A 16784-nucleotide genomic window follows, 5' to 3' on the forward strand; every position below is an offset into this window, starting at 1 on the left:
ACTAGGTACCTGGAAGGGTAGCAAACAGGACAGCATAGAAAAGCCACTCCACCAAGAACTTCCTGCTTCCATAGCACTTGGGCTCCACTTTCCTAAACTTGCTGAGTATGGACTCATTCCCATTCTGTGTATTTCTGCTGAGGTAGCTAATGATACTGTAGGAAACCTGGATTCTGTTTGTATTCCTGACATTGGTTTAGTATGGCATTGGACAAGATGCTTTACTTGCCTGTTCCTCACTTTCCCCATTTGTAAAATGGTGACAACCTTCTTTTGCAGAGTGCTTGGACACTTGTGGATAAGCACAGGTATGTGTGTATAAATGCATAAGGTGATCATTGCTCCTGTTCTCCTTATACTCATCAAACTCCTCCAAGATAAGGTCAAGATTGTCCTGAAAACTGTTGAAATTTACCATGAAACTATTAAAATTGTTCTGTCCCTTCTGCTTCCTGTTAGCCAGACCCACATAAACAGTGCTCAAGCTGTCAGATCCCTAGTGTTGCTGTAGACAAGCTCCTAGGTATTAAGCATCATATTATCTGTAAGTAGAAAAAAAACCCAAATAACAAAGCATTGACTCAAAAATATAGACAAGGTGAAAAGAATTAAAGAAAATGAACTGCCTCCTCCTCCAATTTAAGTACTCCTTTGAACAAAAAAGAAAATCTTAAGCTGAAAGTAATGTTTCTCTTTTATTTGCTGGTAGTTTCTAATCCTTTGAAATCAATGGGCTTTTCAGTTTGCACTGGAAATAATAATAATTTCAGAAAGAACAGAGCCCAAGTAGTGATTATAAAGTCACATCTGTATTCTTCATGAGCAATGGGTGGGTAAGATTTTCTCTCTGTTATACAAAAAAGTAACAGTGCTCTGTGATGGTAGCACAAAGCTTTGAACCTAATTAGAAAGATTCTTCTCCCCCTCTCCCCACCCTTTTTTGACATGTATCATGACTAGAGGTAGCTGTGCCAGTCATATTGGATATTCCTGGTAGTTCATTTCTTACTTCAATCCAACCCTCATCTCAATATAATCTAAAAGGTTAAAGGGATACTGCATGTTCAAACATACATATTTTAAAAAACATCGTATTTCCATGCACTTGAACTAATGTAACAAAAAGTTGTTTTTTTGAGGAACTCTTTGGATCACAGAAGTATATAGGATTGGGAAAGTTTTCCATTCTGAACTGGTGTTTGAGCAGGCCTTACTGGGGAGGACGATTTTTTGTCAGACCAGTGATTATTTACCACTGAGACTAGTCTCCATGGCCTGGCCTGGAGTTCCCTTTGCCACCTTGGGGAGACCAAAGTAGCTCTGAGGAAAGGGGGAAATTGCTAGGGACTGGAGACCATGATCCATGTGAAGATGCCCGTCTTGTGTTGCCTCAGTGTGAGATGTGAACACCACAATGCATTCACCTCATCAGTGATCCAGGTTTCCAGTCTTACAGAGCACCATTCAAATGAGGAGAGGTTTGCATTGTATGAAAAGGAAAGAGTATTTTCCCCATGAATCCATGCTTTTCTCAGTTAAGCTCATTGCATTTAGGATTTTCAGTGCATTTATTGTACTGATCCCATGTATTTATAGATGCTGCATGCAGGATTGCCTGAGCTGAACAGCATCCAGGATCTCAAGTATGTGCATAATAACCTTCGTCCACAGGACTCAGACCTCCAAGCCACAAGCTACTTTACCAGGTAAGAAACAGAAAAGATTCCAGAAAGTATCATTCTGCACTATCAAATGAAAAAAAACCAACCATACATACATACAATTTTACTGTTGTTAGTTCTCTCTTGATTGTGTTAACCAACTGAAATCAGTGCAGTTATACAACAGGTTAACTTGTCTTCATACAATATTTCAAAGCCTTCCTTGTGCATGTTACTGATAGTGCCATGGAATTAGAATGCAAAAAGTCTTGTGCATTTCTAATATAGTTTCCATTATTTATGCTGCTTGCCATTTTTTGCTCGACTGGCACAGTGTAACTACACTGGTTTATTTATATTCAGCTTCCATCTCTGGCTCTAATGCATTGGCTTGGTACTGTGAGGCTTGGTTTGCAAACACTGCAGGTACATGAATCTACTCATATGAAGCTCTTGCATTTTCATTTTCCTCAGTTTATATTGAGTTTTGTAGACTCTTGCCAAAAATCATGAGGGGCATTGCCCTAGTTGATTGAGTATAATAGACTTTAGACTCAGGTGACCTAGGTTCTACTTGGTGTCAAGTGACTTCAGACAAGCTTCTTCCCCTCATTGATCTTTAGCTTCTTGTTTGTAAAATGTAGGTAATGATACAGAGCAGTATGAATAAAGACAGTTGCATGAGAGCTAGTTAAAAATAAAAGGTTGTAGCTTTGATTATAATTGCAATAATATAATAATATTTTTCTAACAGATTTTTGGATCCAGCTTGTAAAACAACTTGGGTATTTTCAGTCCTGTTCTTTGTGGATACATGTCTGCATCATAGGATTTCCCATTGCAGTTGCTTTCTTTTTAGAGTCTCAGAGAGGCCAACCACAAATAGGATGGAAAATGAATGTTCCTCTCAAGACCTGAAGCATGATAAGGCAAATGCTGTAACTGCTTGTACTGTATCTGCTCTGGGGAGAGAAGCTTCCAAAGCTATTTGCAAGCACCTTTCAACAAACCTGACACAGGCCAATTGAATTAATTTCACTGACTCTTCCTATGAGCTCTGGAGATTCTGATCTACATCTGCAATTTAGCGCTAATTACAACTGTGTTGCTGAGATGTCTCTGATCCACTGGAAGTCTAGGACTAGTTTGGCTAGAGATCCAGAGCCTGTGAGACAGACCTCTGTTTAAAGCAGAGGATAGGATCTACAAAATGAAATTACTCATGTATTATTTTAGAACACAGCAAATTACCACTTTGCTGTTTCTAATCCTTAGATTTTCCTACTATTCATTAGGTATTTTGATTATAGTTGTAATTTCTGCATTGCCCTTGCATTAAACACTTTCAAGCCCTCCTCCACTTCTTTCCCTGCCCTTTTCAATACTTTTTAATATTACTATTTTGGAGCCTGATATTTATTCTTAATACTGCAGTGTGCAAGTCCTGTTTAATATTAATGGTGGTTGCATCCAGCAGGGAATAGATCTCTTAATAGTTTCCCTAGAATATAATCATGTTTCATTTATCTAGAAACAAAGGTTTGATTGTAACTTATTGTCCAACAAGATCATAACACTCTGGAGAAACACTGAGTATTGCTAAAGCATGCATAGTTTCGTAGTTTCATAATTAGTAGGGTTGGAAGGGACCTGAGCAGATCATCAAGTCCGACCCCCTGCCATGGCAGGAAAGAGCACAGGGGTCAAATGACCCCAGCAAGGTGTACATCTAGCCTCCTCTAACCAGGGTAGGAGCCAGCACCACTTCTCTTGGAAGTTGGTTCCAGATCCTAGCTGCCCTGACCATGAAGTAGCACCTCTTGATGTCTAGTCTCAATTTACTCTCTGCCACCTTGTGACTGTTATTCCTAGTCACTCCTGGTAGTGCTTGGTGGAACAGGGACTTCCCCAATGCCTGCTGGTCCCCTCTGACTAGTTTGTAACAGGCCACTAGATCTCCCCTCAGCCTTCTCTTGTGGAGGCTGAACAGGTTCAGGTCCCGTAGCCTCTCCTCATAGGGCCTGCCCTGCTGCCCCCGATCATGCGAGTGGCCCTCCTCTGGACCCTCTCCATGTTGTCCACATCCCTCCTGAAGTGCAGCGCCCAGAACTGGACACAGTACTCAAGCTGCGGCCTGACCAGTGCCACATAGACGGGGAGGATCACCTCCTTGAACCTGCTTGAGATGGATCTGTGGATGCATGACAAGGTACGGTTGGCCTTCCTGACTGCATCCCCACACTTCCGGCCCATGTTCATCTTGGCATCAGTGATGACTCCAAGATCCTTTTCTGCCTCTGCACTGATGAGAAGGGAGTTCCCCAGCCGGTAGGTATGGTGATGATTCTGTAGCAGCGCACATGTGATCATCAGCTATTTTGCACTACTCCAGCAAGGTATCAGCAAAATCTAACTGTGCGCTCTGCACACGGCATATTACAGGCGGTTACTGTGCCATGTTTTAGCACTTCCAAAAGGAAGTACTAAAATGTGATGCTATAGCAATGTCACTGTATGCCAATGTGTAGACACACCCAGAATCAAGTTAATTCATCATCTGTTTTTATCCCTATTTTATTATCCAGCCATTTTTTAACTTGTACTAGTAGGCATGTATTAACTAACCTATTTATAAATCTGAATGTGGACAGGATATACAGCTCTTCTGCTAGCTTTGTTTAAACATAAGGCAGTATTATCCTGTCTGTTGATGTCCTTCTGAGATCTATGATGATGATCTGCCCAGAATGTCCATTATTCTATTGTCTATGAGAGCAAGCAGCATGTTGTTGTTATGTCAGTCCTACGCTTCTCTTCTGGCCACCAAATTTTCCCTCACCCTTCTACAGAAAGTCAGAATGAAAGTGATAGTCCAACCTACTCTTGTCTAGTGTATATAGTTTTCTAGAACTATATCTTGTTCTTCTAAGATGTATGTAATGATAATATTTTGAGATACCATGACACCATTATTATATACTATAATTCCCTCAGGGTACTTTATAAACTTACACTTTCTCACGATACCTGATGAAGATGATGACCACTGTACATGTTTAATTGAGATGGCTAGAGGTGGCTAAATATTAGTATGCCTATTTTCTCAGGTAAGTCAAGTGAATTTTCCAGAATCACACAGAAAGTCAGAGGGTAGATCTGGGAACTGAGCTCCACAGTTCTGATTCTCAATTTTTTTAAATTGTCTAATCAGAATGTCTTCACTCTAAATGAGGCTTTGTCCCTTTCTAAGTATTTAAAAATATTGCAATCTCTTCAATACCATGATGTGGGGTAGTTGTTGACAAATTTTCACACTTTTTTAGTGGTAATTGGTACAATGTCATAATATTTCTTCAATATCTGAATTCAGTTTGTTCAACAACATAAAAAATTGCATTCACTGTATGCATCTACACATTCATTAATGTGCTGTAGTTACTGCACAATAAGTTTAGCACTTGCATAAGCAATAGTAAATCAATACTCAGTAGCACCAGTTACTAGGCTACTGCGTAGTTAGTGTCTCCTGTAGATGCACCCACTGTGACTAAAGTAAAGCTCAGATAGTAAAATGACTCCTGTTACCATACATTCTTTTGGCACCATTCCTTTTGTAAAGCAATTTTTCTTGCCTTTCCATACTCTGAGCCAACAGATTAATGCTACCTCAGTTCAAGCTTTTACCTGCCAAGAACTTTGAGGACTGTTGAGTGCAGCATGCTTTCAGAAATGACCTTCTGCTGGTTTTTTTGATTCAAGTTCTATTTTGTAATCTGTGGCAGCATCTGCTCAGTTTTTCTTCCAGCAGTGGGTAACTCCGCTATTATGAACTAACCAACAGCAGCACATTTACCAGAGTATAGGCTTTAGAAGGGTTAATCTCCTGGGTCATTCAGGAACAATGGGGCGTGTGAAAGTTGCACAAAAGTATCTGTGTCAGCCTGCCACTTCTCTGGGTCTCTGGCCAAATGTAACAACATCATTGCCTATCCAGTGTTCCTGCTCTGAACTCAGTTTGATCCTTCAAGGTCAATGCGATCTTCCCCTCCCATAGAAGCAGAGAACCTATCCATCACTAGAAATACATCTCCTCTTTTGATTTAAAGCTAAATTTGCTATCCTTCATGTGTTACCATGGCATTGTATGTTTTATGACATTTTTAAGTATCCTTAATAAGTCTTTACAATATGTCCTTACAATTTAAAGCTCTTGAAAAAAATAGATTGGAACCAATGTCACTCCATGAATGGGGAGTTTAATTTCACTGAAGTATATGATCAACCTCAGAGGTCCTGCCTACAGAGAAGAACTGGGATGCAGACCTCGAAATTACTAGGATATAAGCACTGTATGTGTCCAAAAGCCTAACAATGGGGAAATTGTTGAAAAGCTGCTAATTGCCAATTCTAGATCATTTGTTTATAATAGAGTAATATATTATGCAACAATCACTGCATGGTCATGCATATCTATTCCCATTCCACAGTGCCAGTAGCCAGAAAATAAGCTTGTTTCCATATTTCTCCTAACTCACAGCACAAATTCTAGCCCATCAGCAGAATGGCCCTAACAGGCCACAGGGCATAGATACTCTTTTATAAAGGCATGCACTCAGCTGAATTAGAGCAAAATTCCTCTTCTAGGACAGGGATGGGGAATGTCCAGCCCACAGGCTGGATCTGGTTGGCTGCAGACTCCATTTCCCAGCTACCCATGCCCACATGGCTTGTGCTGCTCTCCATAGAGACCCCAGCCTCAGCCGCACCAGCAGTGCACATAGCAGAGCAGTGCAGGGTGCTGCTCTGGAGCTGGTGGAAACATAGGATGGGGGCAGCTTACACTGGAGCCAGGGCAGAGCTGCAACGTGTAGCCTGGGCGCACACATGCAAGGGACCGTGACACTGCCCCAGCTCCTTGCAGCAGTGACAGCCTGTCTGGAGCTGGAGCAGAGCCACAATCTCCTGCTTGCATGCCCCTTCCCAGAGTATGCAGGCTACAAATCACAGCTCCAGAGCAAGCTACCCCTGTCCCATATTCCTAGCAGCTCCAGAGCATCCCCTTGCACTGCTCTGCTGTGCACACCACGAGCGTGGCTGAGTTCTCCATGGAAACCAGCACAAGCCATGCGGGCAGGGGCAGCTAGGTAATGGAGTCCCTGGTTGGCCGGTGGACCAGAGGTTCCTCATCCCTGTTCTAGGATGTATCATGAGCAATATTTCTGTTGGGCAGTATTACTGTTGCTGTTCCAATGAGATCTCACCAGATGTGAGGGCCAGAGTAGGGCCTGGCTTAAATCACGATTTTGTATTTTTCATGAAAATCATGAAATTAAGTGATTTTCACCAAAAAATGTGATTTGCAAGGAAATGCCATGATATGATCACTGTGCAGCACCCAGTCCCTGCCCCTGCCTGCCCCAGCTAGCAGCAATGCATTGCTGGGTGGAGTCATGCAAGCAGTGGGATACAAGTACTCTGAGCTGTCCCAGCAGGGCTCCTGCATGTGGAGCAGAGCCAGGGGCAAAGGAGAGGGCAGCAGTGGGCAAGGCTGAGGGACAGCACCCCCCCCACCAACATACAAGTGATGATGCCTATGCTCCAGCCCAGCCACCCCCAGCCCACCTCACAACTCTTTGCTGACTGTGGGCTGCAGGTACCACCAAGCTGCCACTGCCGTGATGCCAGACAAGTTCAGCCAGGTTCGGGTCCCCCGCATGCAAATGATGCCACCTATGCTCCAGCCTCCCCAACCTGCCTCGCTTCCATGCAGGGGGCACCAGCCCAGCTGAATTTACCTGGCATTGTGGTGATGGCAACATCTCAGCAGCGCCTGTAGCCCACAGCCAGGAAAGGGTTGTGAGGCGGTAGAAGCGCAGGGCAGGCTGGAGTTCAGGCAGCATTGTTTGCACGTGGGGAGACCCAGCCTGTCTGAACTTACCCAGTATCATGAGTTGGTTGTCTGTAGACTGCGGGTGCTGCCAAGCTGCTGCTGCCACCATACCAGGGAAGTTTGAACAGATTGAGCCCCCCCACACGTAAGCAATTCTGCTCTTGCTCTAACCCCTCCACCCCACCCACCTTGCAACTCCTTGTTGGCTGCAGGCGATGACCACTGATGAGGCACCACCACTGTCAATGCCCCCCTGCCCCAGCAGCAGGGAGCTCCCAGCCCCAGCTCCTTGATCATGGGGATGGGATTGGAAGTTCCTTATCTACCATCACCAGCTCCATGATCATAGGGAGGGCACTCAGAGATCCTTATCTCCCAGTCCATTTCCTATGGTTACAGGACCTGGGATCTCCCAGCCTGGACCCTGCAACCATGAGTTACTAAAAGACGTAGGGGAGAGAGATCCTAGTTGCAGGCCATATGACTTTTTTAAAGTTTTCTAGAATTGTCCCATCCACTATTCCTTCCACCAGTTGAGGCAGGAGAGGGGCTTTGTAGGTGCAGTAACTTACAGATAGCTATCACTCTGATCATTCATTTGACGGAATCTAGAAACTATGGTTGGAATTGTCTAATGTAACATTGAAAATCCCACCTTATATTGGTGTTGAGGTTGGCCAGAAACCTCAATAGGAAACGCTTCCTCAAATGGAGTTTAATTTTCAATCATGTTAGAGTCATAGATTCATAAATTTATAGACACTAGGACTGTAAGGGACCTCAGAAGGTCATCAAGTCCAGCCCCCCTGCCCTAGGGGCAGGAAGTCAGCAGGGATCATAAAATTGCAGCAAGATAAACATACAAATAACTTTTGAAGGCATTCAAAGTAGGTGCTCGGACCACCTCCAGTGGCAGTCTATTCCAAACCATGGGGGCTTGGACAGTAAAGAACTTCTTCTGACACCAATGTCTACATCATTAATGAAGATGTTAAATAGTATAGGCCCTAGGGCAGAGACTTGAGGGACCCCACTGGTCACAGCGCGCCATGATGATTGACTTCCATTAACCACCACCCTCTGGGTTCTACTGCAGAGCCAATTCCCCAGCCAGCGGATCATGGTGAGACTGAAGCCACAGTTAGCGAGTTTTGCCAAGAGGTAATCAAGGGATACCAGATCAAGGCTTTTTTAAAGTCAAGATATATGACATCAATCTCTTCTCCCTTGTCCAGGTGATAGGTCACCTGGTCATAAAAGGAAATGAGATTGGTCAAGCAAGACCTACCCACAACAAACCTCTGCTGGCTATCCCTCAGGATGTTGCTGTCAGCCAGTCTGTTAAGGATGGCCTCTTTCATAATCTTTTCCAAGACGTTCCCCAAGATAGAGTTCAGGCTGATGGGCCTGTAGTTTGCCAGATCCACTTTCCTCACTTTCTTGAAGATAAGCACCACATTGGCCTTCTTCCAATCTTCGGGCACTTCACCAGAGCACCAGGAATTCTCAAAGATCCGTGCCAGGGGCTGGACTACAATGCCCGGAGGTGTAAACTGTCAGGGCCAGCTGACTTGAAGGTATCCAGCCTGTCAAGGTGTTCCTTCATGAGGCCTGTACTGATGGAAGGTAAGGAATCTCTCTCACCCAGGCCTCCCTGTCCCATAGTGGGCAGGGGCATCCCATTGGACTGGTGAAAAACTGATGCAAACTACCCATTTAGCAAGTTGATTTTTTTCCTGGGCGTCAGTTGTCAGTTGTCCCATCTGGTTTAGAGAGGTCCAGTGTTGCTCCCCACATACCTAAAAAAGGACTTTTTATTGTCCTTTGATACTTGATAGCTGGAGTTCTGTCGCAGCCTTGGCTTTCCTGGTTCGCTCCCTACAGGTCCAGACCAGTGCACAGTATAACTCCTTGGTGGTAGATCCAGTCCTCCATCGTTTGTAGGTCTTTCTTTTAAGATGCAGGAGGTCTGCTAGTTCCCTGGAGAGCCACAAGGGCTGCTGTGCCCTATTGCTGCCTTTCCTCTGAGACAGGATAGACTTTGCTTGAACATCCAGGATTGCTCCCTTGAGGAGCAACCACTTGTCCTGAACTCCCCTTCCCTTTGGGTTGTGGCCCTTTAGGGCCTCACTGACAAGTCTCCTTAGCTTATTGAAGTCAGCTTTCCTGAAGTCAAGGACTTCTGTATTACTGACTGACTTGCCAGCTTTATGGCGGATGGTGAAAGTGATCAGCTTGTGGTCATTGTCACCCAGCTTCCCTTCGATCATCAGGTCGCTGATTAAGTCATCCCTGGTTGTCAGTACCAGGTCGAGCAGAGCTTTACCTCTCATTAGCCTGTAGACTTCTTGTATCAGATAGAGCTCATCCATGCAAAAGAGAAAGCTTTGCGACCACTTGGATTTGGCCAAGCGCTTTTCCCACAAGATATCTGGGTAGTTGAAGTCTCCCATGACAACCATGCACCAGGAGCATGTGGCCTCAGCCAATTCCCTGATGAACTCCTGGTCAAGGTCTTGATCCTGGGTAGGGGGTCTGTAGTAGACTCCCACCATAGAATCCCCTGTGCCGTATTCCCCACGGATTTTAACCCAGAGGGTCTCTAGTCATCCACCCTGGGCACCAATGTCAGCTTGCAGGGAAGCGTAGCTTTCCTTGACATAGACAGCTACACCCTCGCCCCTTTTGTCCACTCGATCTCTCCTGTACAGGGTATAGCCATCTATACCCATGGTCCCACTAGGTCTCCATTATCCCTATGACATCATAATTATTTGTGTTTAGCAGGAGGACAAGTTCCTCCTGTTTATTCCCCAAGCTCCTGGCATTTGTGTACAGGCACGCAAGTGTCCCTTTGGGGGCCCCTGCCTTGCCTACAGTTCATTCCAGGGCTGGGACAGGGGTGGGCTCCTTAGAGTGCCTTGGTCTGCTGGCTTTGCAAGGGTTGCTCAGTGGGCCAGCAGTGGCAGTAGTTCCCCCCATCCCCCAGTGGGCTTAGTTTAAAGCCCGGTGGAGCAGGTCAGCCAGTCTGGCTAAGAAGAGCCACCTCCCAAGCAGAGAGAGGTGGAGGCCGTTCCTTCCTAGCAGCTCACTGCCTCTCTCACCAAAGAGCAGACTGTGGTCATGGAAACCAAAGCTTTCCCAATGACACCAGCAATGCATTCTTTGGTTCACTACCTCGATCCTCCTCTCCCTCCTCAGCCCATAACCTGGACTGGGAGGATCAAAGAAAAAAAAATCAAAGAGATGATCTTTCCAAAACAATTTGATCACTGTACTCTATGTTGGTAGATCCTGTGGCAGCTGGAAACAAGAAGCAAGCCAAGTTCACAAAACATTGTAAAATCTAAATATTTGGTTCACGTTTGACAAAAAAAAATCAACCTGAAGTTTATACCATTGGCATACTAGTATATAAACTAGAATGTTAAAGTACTAGTGTATAATAGGCAGTGTTCACAGTCATACGCGATTTGTGATTTTGAGTACCTCTCCTTTTGGGACTCTGAAGGGAGTATCTGATTCTCAGAAAGTACTAAATACTTCCTCAGAATTCCCTTTCGATTTCCCCAGCTTGTCACACAAAAATAGATGCATCAAAATCTTGAGTTGTTTTTGAAAAGACTGACCAAAGTTTACTGTCCTTAAGAAGCAGCCTCTCAACCCCCTGCCCAATGCCTACACATGCAGTACATTCTAAATTGCATAATTATTTAATCAATCCTGAGAAGGCTATAAACCACATACGAAATTAAAATTCAATTCAACAAGTGTGAGGTATAGAATTACTACACATGAATTATACTGAAAATTCAATTAACTTTTTCTGAAAAGCAGATCAGACACTAATCTGACTAGCAAAGGGATACTGTCACAAGGAGAAATCTCATTCCTGCCTGCAAATTGTGTGCCAGGTACATTTCCAAGTAACAACTTCATTTTCTATGACTAAAAGCAATCATACATTATTTCAGTTTCATTTGGGCATTCAGTAGTACTTAATGTATAGCCTGTCTCACTCTTGCCTGCTATATAGCCCATTAGGCAGTAATCCTGTAAATACCTTAGGGCATGTCTATATGAGATGTTTATTGTGCAGTAGACTAATTAGCTGCACAGTAAACATCACACATCTACACATTCAACCCTATTAGACTGAAGTAAACTCATTTGCTCTGCAGCAGGATAGCACTTGTCAATACACATACTATCCTGCTGCAGAGTAAAAAACTCCACAGCAGTGCACATGTAGACACTGAAGAAGGATGATTGAGGCATAAGGGTACTTCAGTGTGGGGGCTGCCTGTTGGCTAGCCCCCACACTGAAGCACCCCTGTGCTCCAGTCAGCCCCACTGCGGCATGCTGGCTCAATGTGCAGTGAACCCAAGCGCACATGTAAATGTGAGCCTAGGAGCAATACACTGGTACATTAAGCACTGGAGTTTATTGTATCAAATGAATATGCATGTGTAAACATACCCCTTGTGTAAAAGCAGACCCTTACATAACAACACGGAGCCCCATGGTCTACATGGGAGTGAAAAGACCACCTGCAGAGTCTTAGTTCCATTAGTTCTTTTATCTGTCATTAAGAAAACCCTTGCCATCATTGTCAGAGAAGATAAAAGGACCTTTCAGTACATCATTTATATAAAATTGTATATGAGATTATAAATATTTCTATTTAAATAGCGCATATATTAGATTGTCTATAGACTATATATAATAGACACTAGGCTACATTGTATCATTTAAAAATATTGAGTTGATAGAATCCTTTTCTAAATGCTCATTAAAGTCAATACATGTTAAGTCCCTTGTATTTTTCAGTTTAGGTTTAAAGTCAAGGTATGTGATTAGCAATCTGCAAGTTAAAAGCATTCCAGAGATATAATGGGCTCATGGATGAGACAACAAGACATTAAAATGATAGATTGCGTAAATGATGGTACTCTGATACCAGCCATTCGGCAACGGTAATAGCATCTGAATTAGTACCACATTGATTTCCACTGCAGGCAGAGGCATGTTGGATGCAAGCTAAAATCCACTGTGTTTAGCTGCAAAATAAAGAGGTTTCTCATGGTAATAGATTGATTTCTTTTTTCTTGCTGCTTTCCTACATTGTGATCAAGCTACAAATTCTATGATCCAAATCACCTCTCAGTGATTAATTGAGAGATGAAATTGTGCTTTTAATATAATACTTTCCCCTTACCCCAGAACCTAAATAAAGAAAGTTGTACAAGTTTAATCATGGCCCAATTAATGAGCACTATATTGATTTTCTAATAATAACTTAAAGAAGATTTATTTTCCTGTTTTGTTTTTAAGCCCTAATTGATGTCATTTATAAAACAAGCTTTATTTGCCTGTTTCAGGAAAACTTAATTAATAATTAAGATAATTATTGTGCCTTATTGGAAGATGATTCTCCTTCTATTACATTAAGAAAATATATGTCTCTTCTTTCCTGTATTTGCTCCAGACTTAATATTGCTAATTTTTACATGAAAAATCTGCACAGCGTGCCTGGCTGTTTTCTTTTTTTCTTAGTTTACAGTTGGGCATGTTCACTGGGGGCACTGCTGGGAGAGGTAGGTAGGACAGAAAAAAACAAATTAGTTAACCCACTGAGAAATATAATAATGTTCAGACCGGATTTAACACAGTCCAGGCTGTGGATGGTTCTTGGTTTGCAATTTCCTGTACAAGTTCATCTTTAAAGTTTTGTTCTCTAATAACATCTGCTCTGAGGCCAGTGATGAAATGTCCAAGGAGGTTAAAGTGTTCTTTCTGGAACTGATATCAGATTGGTGTTCATTCATGCTTACATATAGGGATCACCCTATCTGTCCAGTCTGTCCAATGTAGACAGCAGAGCTAGGGACAAACATTAAACATCAACTGGTTTAAGTGATCAGAAACTGGTTTAAATCTGTAACAGAACAGACGTTCAGTGCACATAAACCAGTTTCAAAATGGCCAAAACTGGTTTGAGATAAACCTGGTTGAATGTAGTATCAGATTTAACTGATTTGGCTGAAACCACTTTATGCATTGTCTGTCCCAAAACCCTACCTGGTTTAAGTTAAACCAGATTCCCCCAGCATCCCAGCATGTTCTCTGGGCTGGGCTCTCTGCTCCAGCCCCTCTGCTTCTGAGCCCAGGCAGTTCCCCCCTCACTCTCCTACTAGCAGCAACCCAAGACAGGTCTTCCAGGTGCTCCCCCTCACTGCTGCAGCAGCAGAGCACCATGGGCCCTGAGGCAGAGGGAGGCAGAGAAGGGGGTTAGGGTCCTCTCTACCACACTGGCAGCTGGGTGTGCCTACCATCACCACCCTCCTCACTCCCTGCAGTGGAATAGGCCCCCTGCTGTCCCCTTTGCTGGACCGCAGAGGGAGGAGAAATAACCCCGTCCCTGCCCTCCCCACCCTCCAGGGACCCTGTGGGCCAGCATCTGGCTGTGCCCCCATTTGGCTGCTGCAGCAGGAGAGGGTAGGACCCTTGATGGGGACAGCAGATCCTGTCATACTGTCAGGGAGTACGAGCCCCTTCCTGGAAGGGGGCCCTGCTGCAGGGCAGGCAGAGGCACCCCCTAGGCATGCAGCTGGTTTCGGGCTGCTCTGTGGCAGGACTTCCTTTCTAGGCAGCCCAGCCACAGAAGCTCATTTGCTGCTGCATGTGTAGCCCTGACCCTGAGTGCCCTGCATTAGCTCCAGGCTTGCCTATCCAGGCTGAGCAGTGGCGGCATGGAAGAGAAATGGCTAGCAGGGAAGAAAGCAGCTCCTCCCCCTCCCACTGCCAGCACTTCCAGGTGCAGCTGCCCAGAGCCAGCATCAAGCTGCTGTGCATCTGCTCTGTGCTGGCACCACTGCCCCACAGAGCAGCTCAGAGGTGGCAGTGACATGGCAGAGATGCAGGGCAGCCTGGTGCTAGCTCTGGGGAGGCTGCAGCAGGAAGCACCAGGAGGGGGAGGGCTGTTTTTCCCACCGCACTGAACTGCAGTTTCTCTCCCACACCACTGCTGCTCAGCCTGGACAGGTGAGCCTGGAGCTGATGGGGGGGGTTCATGGGGTCAGGACTGCGTGTGCTGGTCCCCTCCTGTACCATGGTGCCAGGGCTAGCAGCAAAGGAGCTTCTGTGGCCAAGCTGCCTAGAAAGGCAGTCTCGCCGCAAAGCAGCCCCAGCCCACCTATGTGCCCAGGGGTTGGCATCTTAGCCATGCAGAACCAGGGGATCCACCGGGAGCCAGACAAAGCCCCTCTGTGGGCTGGATCCACCCAGCCAGGAACATCTGTCCATGCCCCCACCTGGCCACTGGAGTGACAAGGGGGGAGCAACTATGATGGGGGCAGAAGCCCCTGTCAGTTTCCCTGGGCACCAGCCTCTTTCCAGAGGGGAGTGAAAGGAGGGCTGCACTGCAGGGTGAGGAAAGCTGCTGCAGGCCACAGTGGCACTGGGAGGGGCTTAGAGGACTCCAAGCCCCGGTGCTGCCACATGCAGTCCACCGCAGCTCTGTCTGCCCTACAGCAGGGCACCCTGCTGAGAAGGTGCTTATGCTCCCCAACATTATGATAGGGACTGCTGCCCCCACAAGGGTGATGAACTATATGACATTGGTAGCAGTGGCATAACTAGTGGCAGGGTGATTGTAGTAGCTGCCTCAGGCACTGATGGGATGGGGGAGGAGCAAAAACACCAGCTACTGTCAGCAGTCACAAGTTGACAATTGCAAACTGGAAATCACTGCTTCCACTTTGCCCCAGGTGCCAGGACCAGGTGAATGAAATCTGGATGTTATAATCCATGTTATTTTGTCTAGTGATGATGTGATTTGTATTGAAGAGGGGGCACAGCTGGCATTTGAGTCCAGAGAGATGTCTAGTGCCCTGGGTTAAGAGGTAGATAATCTGTTGCTAGAGAGATGCTGTTTGAGGTAGGGTGGATGGGGCTGTTTCTCAGGAATCATGCAAGTTTAGACCTTTATTCAGGAAGAAGTCCTCTTCAATAGAGAATTTAGGCCCCTGATCAACTTTAAGCATGGCTGATCTCCTGGGTCAGTGGGATTTAACCAGATGGTAATGTGCTTATATGGACTTCTAGTAACAGTGAATTAGTATAATTAGCATGTGCCTGCACTTGGAAAAACCATTGTGCTGTGTGGTTGGCACTTCACCTAAAATACCCCAGGAACTTGAACAGAAGTAATTAGAGGAAGCTTAACATTCTAGTGCAAAGGGATTCTAACTAGCAGCTAGATTCATGAAGGTTCTCGGTAGGCAACACTTCTCCCTCTTCCAAGACCAATGATGAAACAAGTCGTTTGTCAAAAGTGCTTCTAAGAGTTTTATATAGTGTATTTTCTCCTGAAGGATCCTTAAAATCTAGAGTATTAGAAGTGTATTCCAACTTCTCTAGCTTGGGAATGAATGTGGAGATGTAACATTGGAGATTCTTTTCTCTCTTTTTCTTCCTTATGCAGCTGCACAAGGGGTAAGCAGGAACCTGATATTTGCAAATGTAACAAAGGGATTTACAATACAGTTATCACAGCTGAATTGCTAAATGGCTGTTGAGTCACTGTAAGTTTAGTCTCCGAAGAGAAGTTATCCATACCTCCTGAGCAGGGCAGATGTTATACCAGCGAAGGGCAGATATTTTGGCTAGAGGGCCACTTACCAAGTTTTGGTGAGATGTTGAGGTCTGCAGACATGAAATGTTTCAGAAAATATCATTTTAACAAACTATAGATAAAGAGCAAATTGGATACTAAAAATAAAAAATTCACAATAGCATTTTAATTTTATTAAAAAAAATATTTTTGCCCTGATTTATGTTATTTGAGTATTGTATATAGAGGCAATTGCATAATAACTCAAAATAAAGTCTTACTCTAGTATATTGGGGGAGGTATATGTAAGGGGTGGGTGTGTGGGTGGCAGGTGCATGGTTGTAGTGGGGGTGTCTGGTGTATGTGTAGGACAGGGGTGGGCAAAATGCAGCCTGCGGGCCAGATGCAACCTGCCAGGCCATTCTATCCAGCCTGTGGGGCCCCTAAAAAATTGAGAAAATTAATATTTATCTGCCCCTGTCTGCCTGTCATGTGGCCCTTGATGGTTTGCCAAAACTCAGTAAGCGGCCCTCCGCCCAAAATAATTGCCCCCCCTAGTGTAGGGGGATGGGTGTTTGTGAGGGGGGGAGGCTGTTTGGAGGTGTGGGGGTGGGGTGC

At 44.9% G+C, this 16784-nt stretch overlaps 1 protein-coding gene across 1 annotated transcript in view; it reads left to right on the forward strand.

Annotated features, from left to right (window-relative positions):
• PIK3C2G (phosphatidylinositol-4-phosphate 3-kinase catalytic subunit type 2 gamma) overlaps positions 1-16784 on the forward strand; it is a 367788-nt gene that overhangs the window by 263855 nt on the left and 87149 nt on the right. Inside the window, exon 25 of the mRNA XM_090041603.1 lies at positions 1597-1706. Within this exon, the coding sequence (XP_089897729.1) occupies positions 1597-1706 (110 nt within the window). The remainder of the gene's footprint in view (positions 1-1596; positions 1707-16784) is intronic.

Source organism: Crocodylus siamensis, chromosome 4 (assembly GCF_052110815.1).
Source record: "Crocodylus siamensis isolate JL-2025a chromosome 4, ASM5211081v1, whole genome shotgun sequence".
Lineage (NCBI taxonomy): Eukaryota > Metazoa > Chordata > Crocodylia > Crocodylidae > Crocodylus > Crocodylus siamensis.